This window comes from Dipodomys merriami, unplaced genomic scaffold (assembly GCF_024711535.1).
Source record: "Dipodomys merriami isolate MVZ:Mamm:240054 unplaced genomic scaffold, mDipMer1.0.p SCAF_7, whole genome shotgun sequence".
Classification (NCBI taxonomy): domain Eukaryota; kingdom Metazoa; phylum Chordata; class Mammalia; order Rodentia; family Heteromyidae; genus Dipodomys; species Dipodomys merriami.
This window is the reverse complement of record NW_027206290.1, coordinates 69,347,203-69,358,027: the sequence shown is the minus strand read 5'-3', so window position 1 is coordinate 69,358,027 and position 10,825 is coordinate 69,347,203. Positions and strand designations below refer to the sequence as shown.

Genomic DNA, 10,825 nt, shown 5'->3' with positions numbered 1-10,825 from the left:
TGGCACCCAACATCTTAATTCGTTATTATAGTTGTTTATTCACTTTTTTTTTTTGGGGGGTCTGGTCACGGGGCCTGAACTCTGGGCCTGGGCGCTGTCCCTCAGCTCAAGGCTAGTGCTCTACCACTTGAGCCAGAGCGCCACTTCCGGCTTTTTTCTTTTTGCTTATGTGGTGCTGAGGAATCGAACCCAGGGCCTCATGCATGCAAGGGCAAGCGCTCTACCACTGAGCCACCTTCCCAGCCCCTATTCACTTTTCTATCTCTTCTTTGAAGCCAAGGACTTTGTCTTGTTCTCCATTGCATTCCTAGGACTGATTAATGCCTGGTACACAATAGATGCTCGACAGTTATTTGTCAATTGACTGAATATGGGGGGGAGGGTGACCATGGGGCTCCTTGCCTTTGCCACTTGCCACACTGCAATTTTTTTTCTTCTCCTTCCTTTCCCAGCCCCATGTAAGGCTTGTTGCCAGTTCCTCACCTGCAGGACGCCCTCCATGACCAGCTGGGCTCTGAGCCCTGCAATGCGCTTGCTCTTGCCCCCACCTCCTACAGTGCCTAATTTTAGGTCCCAAGAAGAGTCCAAGAGTGATATTAAAGATGGAAGCCAACAGTTTTTATTGGTGTAGAGAAGGGGGCACTGGATGCTCCAGCCCAGGGAGGCCTTGCAGGGAGCTGCTGCAAATGCAGACCAAGTCACTTCTTCCACTCCTTCCGGTCGTAGTCCCAGCGGGAGGCCAGGCCCTGCACAGGGTTGCCCTTCATGTCCAGGACCCGCTGGAGCTGCCGTGCCTTCCACTCCTCCTGCAGGGTGATGGGCTTCTCGGGGAACACTGTGGGGAGGAAGGCGCAGCACAGCAACAGCGCAGGCCCTGAGCCACGGTCTCCAGCCACAGGCTCCAGAAAACCTCCATCCCATCTCCCGCCCACCAGGCTCTGTCTTAGAGCAGCCTCCCGGGACCTCTGGGCTCTGATCCCAGCCTTGCCTCAGATTCCCTGAGTGTGGGAACCAGGCGGAAGGCCTTCCCCACGCTGAGCCACAGTATTCTCCTTGATCCTCGTGCTCAGTGGAGGCGTTAAATAGGAGCAGGAATGGGGAGATGTCCTGGGCTACAAGATTCCATTCTGGCTGGGTACCCATGGCTCATGCCTGTAATCCTAGCTACTCAGAAGGCTGAGATCTGAGGATCGCACTTCAAAGCCAGCCCAGGCAAGAAAGTCCATGAGATTTGTATTCTCCAATTAAGTACAAAAAAGGGCTGGGAAGGTGGCTCAGTGGTAGAGCACTTGCCTTGCATGCCTGAGGCCATGGGTTCGATTCTCCAGCACCACATAAGCAAAAAGAAAAAAAGCTGGAAGTGGCGCTGTGTCTCAAGTGGTAGAGCGCTAGCCTTGAGCTGAAGAGCTGAGGGACAGCGCCCAGGCCCAGAGTTCAGGCCCCACAACCGGACCCAAAAAAAAAAAAAAAAAAAGTCAGAAGTGGAGCTGTGGCTCAAGCGGTAGAGTGCTAACCTTGAGCACAAAAGCTCAGGGACAGCGCCTAAATCAAAAAAAGGATTCCATTCTGAAAGCCCGGATCATCCAGCCCTGAGACAATCATTAAAACAGGAAGTGGAACTGTGGCTCCAGTTTACCATGTACTAGCCTTGAGCAAAAGAGCTCAGGGACAGAGCCCAGTCCTAAATTCAAGCTCCATGACCACCAACAACAAAAAGCCTATGCAGGACACTGGTGGCTCATGCCTGTAATCCTCACTACTCAGGAGTCTGAGATCTCAGGATCTCAGTTCAAAGCCAGCCTGGGCAGGAAAAGTCCATGAGACTCTTATCTCCAATTAACTACCAAGGAAGCCAAAAGTGGAGCTGTGGGTCAGGTGGTAGAGTGCTAAAAAAAAAAAAAGCTCAAGGACAGCACCAAGACCTGAGTTCAAGACTAGCACACTAGAAAATAGATGATAGACAGATAGATAGATAGATAGATAGATAGATAGATAGATAGAGGCCTATACTGGATGCCTGTAACCCTAGCTACTCAGAAGGCTGAGATCTAAGGACTAAGGTTGAATGCCAGCCTGAACCGGAAAGTCCATTGAGACTCCAGTTCCAATTAACCACCAAAAACAGGAAGTAGAGCTGTGGCTCAAGTGAATAGAAAAAACTAAAGGACAGTACTCAGTCCTTGATTTCAAGGCCCATGTTCACACACACACACACACACACACACACACACACGCACGCACGCACGCACGCACGCACGCGCATGCCTATATCCTCCTTATGAACACTCCATATCAAGGTCAGGTGTTGTTGTGGCTGGCAGGTGAAAATTCAAAGGGAAGAGGGTCAGATGGGCATGTTTCTGTCTTCTGCACCCATGCACCCACCTGGAGTGTCAGACCATTTTGGGAGGTATCACACGGGAGGGTCTCAGTTTCTCACCACCCAGTAACCCTAACCCTATTTGATATATTCCCAAGCCCAACAGCTTATCCAGGTAATTGGTCCTTATCCAACTGCCCAACTTGCCTCCCTCCATCACCCAGGTGTTTCCTGTACTAATCAGTCTTTCCTTCTCTCTTCCTTTCATATGGTATCTGGGTTTGAACTCAGGGCCTCAAGCTTGCTCAGCTTGCTTTCTACCACTTGGCTTATGCCTCCAACCTGACTTTTTGCTAGTTATTTTGGAAATTGAGTCTCACAGATTTTTTTTGAGTGGATTGGCCTGGAACCTTGATCTTCCCAATCTCAGCCTTCCACATAGTTTGAGATTACAGGTGCATACCACTGCATCCAACTACAAGTTGAGAAGGGGTCTCAAGAACTTTTCTGCCTAAGCTGGCCTCAAATCCCAAACCTTGGGATCTCAGCCTCCCAGATAGCTAGGATTACAGGCATGTGCCACTTATGCCTGACTGGTGTTCTGTTTAAAAAAACAGAGGAAGGGCTGGGAAGGTAACTCAGTGGTAGAGTGCTTGTCTTGCATGCATGAGGCCCTAGGTTCGATTCCTCAGCACCATGTAAGCAGATAAAGCCAGAAGTGGCGCTGTGGCTCAAGTGGTAGAGAGCTAGCCTTGAGCTGAACTGCTGAGGGACAGCACCCAGGCCCAGAATTCAAGCCCTACAACCAAAAAGAAAAATCAGAGGAAGAGGCTGGGGAGGTGCTCAGTGATAGAGTCCTTGCCTTGCATGCATGAGGCCCTGGGTTCAATTCCTCAGCACAATGTAAGCAGATAAGACCAGAAGTGGTGCTGTGGCTCACGTGGTAAAGCGCTAGCCTTGAGCTGAAGAGCTGAGGGACAGCGCCCAGGCCCAGAGTTCAAGCCTCACAACCGACCAAAATAATAATAATAATAATAATAATAATTTTAAAAATCAGCTGGGTGCTGGTGTCTCATGCCTGTAATCCTAGTTTCTCAAGAGGCTGAGATCTGAGGATCTCAGCCAGCCCGGGCAGAAAAGTCTGTGAGACTCTTATCTCCAATAAACCACTAGAAAACTGGAAGTGGCGCTGTGGCTCAGGTGGTAGAGCACTTGCCTTGAGCTGAAGAGGGCAGGGACAGCGCCCAGGCCCAGAGTTCAAGCTCCATGACTGACAAAAAAAAAAATTAGAGGAAGACAACTCAAAGGCTGAAGTATTCGGGAAGAGATCTGAAGGGCCCAAATTTGTGAACTAGCAAAGTCCATGAAATTATTATCTCCAATTAACTAGCCAAGAATGGAGCAGTGGTTCAAGTGATATAGAGCTAGCCTTGACCAAAAAGTTCAGAGACAGTGCCCAAGCCCTGAGTTCAAGCCCAGAGCTGGGGGGGAAAAACACAGCATAATAAATACATACATACATACACATACATACATACATACACACGCATACATACATACATACATACATACATACATACATACATACATACATACATACAAAAGAAAGGAAGAAACTCTCTTTTTTTTTCTGGGGGGTGGGGGGGTGGCCTGGTCTCTGTTCCTGAGCTCTTTCGCTCAAGACTAGCGTTCTACCACTTTGAGCCACAGCACCACTTCTGGTTTTCTGGTAGTCAGCTGGAGATAAGAGTCATATGGACTTTTCTGCCCAGGCTGGCTTTGAACCATGATCCTCAGATCTCAGCCTCCTGAGTAGCTAGGATTACAGGCGTGAGCTCCAGGTGCCTGGCGAATTCCTCTTTTTTTTTTTTTTTTTTTTTTCCCCTGTTGGTCGTAGGGCTTGAACTCTGGGCCTGGGCGCTGTTCCTCAGCTCTTCAGCTCAAGGCTAGCTCTCTACCACTTGAGCCACAGCGCCACTTCCGGCTTTTTTTCTTTTTGCTCATGTGGTGCTGAGGAATCGAACCCAGGGCCTCAGGCATGCAAGGCAAGCGCTCTACCACTGAGCCACCTTCCCAGACCATCTTTTTTTAAGCTTTTGTATACTGGGATCTCTTTTTTATGAGGGAAAATAACACAAGTCAGTAGCAATAGCATTTATGACTAGGAGCCAAGGACTGACCTACAGCTCTCACCAAATCATCAGCAGAATGCCAAGATGTGGGCATTATTATCCCCATTAGATAGATAAGGAGGCTGAGGTCCAGAGAAGCGCACGCGCACACACACACACGCACACACACACACTCCCATTAGATAGATAAGGAGCCTGAGGTCCAGAGAAGCACACACACACACACACACACACACACACACACACACACCACTTGGACAGCCACATTGTGCCCTCTCGCCCTCCCTCTTTGGAGACTTTTCAGACCTCTTCCAATGAGTCCCACTGTGGTTCCCTGAAGAGCTTGACTGTGAGCGCACGTGAGGGGTGACCACTCACCATAGACTCGCTGCCACCAAATTGCCAGGGCCGTGAGTCCACAGAAAAAGAACACGCAGCCCATCACGGTCTTCCACTCGTTGGTGCGCCGGTTCATCTCTGCGAACGTCTGATGGAACTGGAGCCGGTATACTGGAGGCAGGTGGGTATAAGAACAGGGCCTGAGATCCAGCCAACCCCAGGGACTCTGGGCCACAGCTTTTGGCCCCAGCTGTCCCTGAAGCTGATGTTGTTTATCCAGCAGATACTTTTTTGTTTTTTGTGAGGTTTTTTTGTGCTGGGCCTAAGGTTTGAACTCAGATCCTGGTCCTGTTGCCCACCAAAGAGATGAGTTTGGTTATACTCTAACTCTTCTGAATAGGGTGGGGTATAAGTATGGAAGTATACAAACAAGTCTTTATAGTGACTTAGACTTGTATGTGTGTGTGTGTATTGGAGCTTGATTTGAGCTCCTGGTCACTGTCCCTTAGCTTTTTTTTTTTTTTTTTTTCCCTTGAGGGAATAAAAAGCTATATCACTTGAGCCACGCCTCCACTTCCAGCTTTTTGGTGTTCAATTGGAGATAAAGAGTCTCAAAGCCAGGCACTGGTAGCTCACGCTTGTTATCCAAGCTACTCAGGAGGCTGAGATCTGAAGATCAAGTTTGAGGCCAGCCAGGGCAGGAAAGTCCAGGAGACTCTTATCTCCAACTAACTACCAGAAAAACAGAATTGGAGCTGAGGCTCAAGCACTAGCCTTGAGCCGGGCATCGGTGGCTCACGCCTGTAATCCTAGCTACTCAGGAGGCTGAGATCTAAGGATCGAGGTTCAAAGCCAGCCCAGGCAGGAAAGTCCGTGAAACTCTTATCTCCAATAAACCACCAGAAAACTGGAAATGGTGCTGTAGCTCAAGTGGTAGAGTGCTAGCCTTGAGATGAAGAGCTGAGGGACAGTACCCAGTCCCTGAGTTCAAGCCCCATGACTGACAAAAGAAAAAAAAAGTTTCATGGGTCTTCCTGCTGGCTGGCTTTGAACCACAATCTTCAGACATGTCACCCCCTGGCCGGGAAGCAGGGAGGAGCTGTGGATATGTCGCACCCTCCCCTGCTGTCCCCCGCCAGCCCTGCGAGCACCTACAGGCCACCTTCTCCTCGGGGCTCAGCAGGGCCCAGCTGCCCTTCTCCTTCTCCTTCAGGGCCTGCTGCTCTGCGCTGAGGTCCGTGCAGAAGGGCTCGTCTGGCATGGGGTAGGAGCGCTGGGCGTAATAGTTGGTGTACGGAGTCATCTTCCCGGGGCTGTGGGCTGCAGGTACAAGGGAGGAAGCTGGACGCCAGCCACCCACCTATCCCACCCCTGACCAACATAGCAATAAGAAGACATGCCAAGGCCTTTTTTTGGGTTTTGGTGCCAGGTACTACAGCTTGAACTCTGGGTGCCAAGGTCTTATTTGCTTTTTTTGTCCAAGGCTTGCACTCGACAGCTTGAGCCACACCTTTGCCACTAGACCCTTTTTGCATTGGTTATTTGGGAAGGACTGGCTTTATGCCCGGGCTGGCCTAAGATGTGATCTTCCTACTGGTGCTTCCCTACAGTGCTAGGGCAGACAGACATACTATGCAGGCAGACAGGACTATGCCAACCACTGTGCTGACCCTAAAGCGTCATGCGACACTGTACCCAGCCAGTGGGTAAGCTGGCATCTCACAAACTTGTATGTCTCAGTTAACTTTGAACCTGGATTGCCCAATTTCTGCTAGGTAGCTAGGTTTACAGACTTGAGTTGCTGTAACCGGGCCCTCCCTTCCTTCCTTCCTTCCTTCCTTCCTTCCTTCCTTCCTTCCTTCCTTCCTTCCTTCCTTCCTTCCTTTCTTCCTCTCTCTCTCTCTCTCTCTCTCTCTCTCTCTCTCTCTCTCTCTCTCTCTCTCTCTCTCTCTCTCTGGCTTTCTTGCTTTCTTGCTTTTTTCCAGTCCTGGGGCTTGAACTCAGGGCCTGGGCACTGTCCCTGAGCCTCTCTGTGCTCAAGGCTAGCACTCTACCACTTGAGCCACAGTGCCACTTCCAGCTTTTTCTGTTTATGTAGTGCTGAGGAATCAAACCTAGGGCTTCATGCATGTTAGGCAAGCGCTCTACCACTGAGCCACCTTCCCGGCCCTGTAACTAGCTCTTCTGAGGCCCCTTTTGGGAGAGCCAGGCTGTTTTGCTGAGTGGCAGCCATCTCCTTGTGGCAGATGAAAGACAAGGAGCAGCTTAGTGAGTTCACGATCACAGCGAGGAGGATCAGGATCATGGCCAGAGCTGCGGTTTGCCCCACCCCCAAGCTGTGTTCTCTGGGAAGATCTGAGCCACAGAGATCGTGGTAGGCAGAGGCTCAGAGCCAGCTTCCTGACATGCTAGACCTGAACCTGGACCTGAACGGTAAGCACAGCGTTGGCCAAGGGTGGAGGGCACAGCTTTGGTGTCCAAACTCCATTTGGAGCCACCCCCCTCCAAGCCCCAGTCCCTTACAGAGCCTCAGTGTCCTCCATGCAAAGTGGGGACCAGAGAGCTTGCTCACACTCCTGTGGGAGGCTTCCAGACAATGCTCAGTAGATACTCAGTAAACCGGCTGGAGAAACTTGGCCCAGAACCAAGGAGCAGGACCAAAGAAAGGGAGTTGGAAGCCAGGGGTTGGTGGCTCATGCTTGTAATCCTAGTTACTCAGGAGGCTGAGATCTGAGGATCAGGGCTTGAGGATCAGGAAGGAAAGCCCATGAAACTCTTAGCTCCAATGAACCACCAGAAAACTGGAAGTGGTGCTGTGGCTCAAAATAGTAGAGTACCTGCCTTGAACAAAAGAGCTCAGAGATGGGGCTGGGAAGGTGGCTCAGTGGTAGAGCGCTTGCCTTGCATGCATGAGGCCCTGGGTTTGATTCCTCAGCACCACATAAGCAAAAAAGAAAAAAGCCAGAAGTGGCGCTGTGGCTCAAGTGGTAGAGCGCTAGCCTTGAGCTGAAGAGCTGAGAGACAGTGCCCAGGCCCAGAGTTCAGGCCCCACGACCGGACCCAAAAAAAAAAAAAAAAAAAAAAGAGCTCAGGGACAGTGCCCAAGGCTGAGAGGGGGAGGAGGAGGAGGAGGAGGAGAAGGGAGAAGGAGGGAGAAGAGGAGGAGGAGGAGGAGGAGGAGGAGGAGGAGGAAGAAAAGGAATTGAGGTGCTATCAGCCTGCAGAAAGGACCTTTGCTTGGTCAGCAGGCTGGGAAAGAGAGGTCCTTGTCTTACCTGTACCCCCTGGGCTGTGTGTCCCCCGAGTCCCCAGTCCTCTTGTCCTCAGCACCAAGCTCCTGGCGACTCTGGAGAACATCTGGAAGGTGGTGTGGATGAGTTCTGCCCCTGGAGCTCACTAACTACTCAGAGGGACTAGACAGACTCTGGTATGGGGGAATCACTGAGTTTCAAGTTCACTTTTATGCTCCAGACAAAAGTCAGTATCCCCACCATGGAGATGAAGAATCCTGAACCTGTCCCCCCTCTCCCCACCCCTCCCCCACCCGGACCTGGTTTACTAAGAATTGGGAAAAGGCTTAAGTCCTTAGGTAGGGGTGAAAGGTTGGGGGTAGGGGCCTAGGCTGAGGTGCTAGGCCAGGGACCCCCTCCTTCAGCTGTCTGTCCTCAGAGGACAGTAGGTGGGAGCCCAGGTTGGGATGAGCTGGGGCCATCTGCAGAGGTCCCCTCGCAGATGGCCGCGGCCCCCTTCCCCCTCCCCTCTAATTGGCTGCCTACGTGCGCCTCCTGCCCGCCCGCCCCAGCACCCCCACCCCATGCCCGGAAGCCTGGGGTCCAGCATCCCGCGGGCTCTGCAGGCCGGGGACAAAGTGGGTCAGAGGGAGGGAGCGGACGGCACATCTGGGGGAGGGCATCGCACTCGGGAGGGAGGAAGGGGTGCGCTTTCTGGGTGAGGAGGGAGGAAGGGGTCCATAACTGGGGGAGGGAGGGGTGCCCCGTATCTGGGGGCAGGGAGGGGTGCCCCGTATCTGGGGGCAGGGAGGGGTGCCCGTATCTGGGGGATGAAGGGGTGCCCCGAATCTGGGGGGAGGGAAGGATGCCCGTATCTGGAGGGAGGGAGGGGTGCCCCGTATCTGGGGGGGAGGAAGGGGTGCCCCGTATCTAGGGGGGCAGGGAGGGGTGCCCCGAATCTGGGGGAGGAAGGGGTGCCCCGTAACTAGAGAGCAGTGTGCAGCGTGAGGGCCCCAGGCAGGGACGGTCGGGCTGGCGCGTGTGCGCGGTGGGGACCCAGCCCTCGGGGAGGGTCCACGGACCCGACCCCACGGCGGCGGCAGGTGTGCAAGCCCCCCCCCCACGGCGGGGTCCCCAGCCGCTCACCTGGGCCGGAGACCGCGCGCAGCCCGCGGGGGCTGCAGAGACGTCGGAAGCTAACGGAGCCGGCGGAGGAGGAGAAGGAGGAGAAGGAGGGGGGGGGGGAGGAGGAGGGGGAGGACCCGAGCGGCGCCGCCCCGCCACGTGGGAACGGCGCGCCCCGGCCGCCCCGCGCCCCGGCCCCCAGCCTGCGCGGACCCGCGCGCACAGCCCGCCTCACCCGTGGGTGCGTCCGGGGGGCCCAGCTGCCGTGCCTCCCCCCTCCAGGAAGACCTCAAGCTCCTGCATCTGGAGCCGCCTCCCTCCCCCTGGCATCTGCGCCCACTGCACCTCCCTCTGGGCCTCAGTAGCTGTGTGACTTTGAACAAATGGCCAACCTCTCGGAGCTCCCTCTCGGAACAGGGAGTTAGTGTATTGTTGTAAAGGTGGGGAACAGAGGGGTTTCAGTGACATAAATAATGAATGCATTTCTTTCTGAAGTGTGTTACCCCCTCCCTAAACCACCCCTCAGCTCTTCAGCTCAAGGCGAGTGCTCTACCACTTGAGCCACAGTGCCACCTCCGGTTTTCTGGTGGTTTATTGGAGAAAAGAGTTTCACAGACTTTCCTGCTTAGGCTGGCTTTGAACCTTGATCGTCAGATCTTAGACTCCTGAGTAGCTAGGATTACAGGCCTGAGCCACTGGCACCTGGCAGAACGACAATTCTTGACTGACATTTCTTACCTCAGTTGGTGGTGATAACAGAAAAGACCCAGTCTTGTTCATTCATGGACTATTATTGAAGTTGGGCCTCTAATACCAGCTCCTCTGGAGGGAGACTGAGGCAGGAGGATTGCCAGTTTAAAGCCAAACCTGGCAACAGCTAGAGCCCACCGCAAACAAAAGAGTGTGTGGAAGGCGACACAACTCAACGACAGCAATGGCATAGCACAAACAAGGCCCTAGGATTGACTTCCACCGTGCAAAAAAACTTTAGGAAGTGGCGCTGTGGCTCAAGTAGTAGAGCACTAGGCTTGAGCTGAAGAGCTGAGGGACAGGGCCCAGGCCCAGAGTTCAAGCCCCATAACCGGGAAAAAAAAAAGAAAAGAAAAGAAAAGAAAATTTTGTTTTGAAAAAAATTGATTCCTCTGGCTGGTGAATGTCTATAATATCAGCAGTGGATGGTGAGCCTTGAGCACAAAGGTAGCAAGACCCTGTCTCAAAAACAAAAGGGGAGCCGGGCGCTGGTGGCTCACGCCTGTAATCCTAGCTACTCAGGAGGCTGAGATCTGAGGATCTCGGTTCAAAGCCAGCCCGGGCAGGAGAGACCGTGAGACTCCTATCTCCAATAAACCACCAGAAAACCAGAAGTGGCGCTGTAGCTCAAGTGGTAGAGCACTCGCCTCGAGCTGAAGAGCTGAGGGACAGTGCCCAGGCCCAGAGTTCAAGCCCCACGACCGACCAAAAAAAAAAAAAAAGGGGGGGGGCTGGACACTGGCAGCCCAAGCCTGGCATCCTAGCTACTAAGGAGGCTGAGATCTGAGGATCAAAAATTCAAAGCAGCCCAGGGTGGAGACCTTTATCTCCAATTAACCACCACAAACCCAGAAGTGGTGCTGTGGCTTAAAGTGGTAGAGTTCTTGAGCACAAAAGCTCAGAGCGCACACCCAGGCTCTAGATTCAAG

At 52.9% G+C, this 10,825-nt stretch overlaps 1 protein-coding gene across 1 annotated transcript; it reads right to left on the bottom strand.

Annotated features, from left to right (window-relative positions):
* Positions 1 to 596: 596 nt before the first annotated feature.
* Cox4i2 (cytochrome c oxidase subunit 4I2) lies at positions 597 to 9,247 on the bottom strand. The gene is made up of 5 exons (XM_070007773.1): positions 9,168 to 9,247; positions 8,067 to 8,148; positions 5,947 to 6,111; positions 4,831 to 4,962; positions 597 to 835 (listed from the first exon to the last, which is right to left on the bottom strand). The coding sequence occupies exons 2-5, from the start codon at positions 8,146 to 8,148 to the stop codon at positions 699 to 701; spliced, it is 516 nt and encodes a 171-aa protein (XP_069863874.1). The 5' UTR covers positions 9,168 to 9,247; the 3' UTR covers positions 597 to 698.
* Positions 9,248 to 10,825: the final 1,578 nt, after the last annotated feature.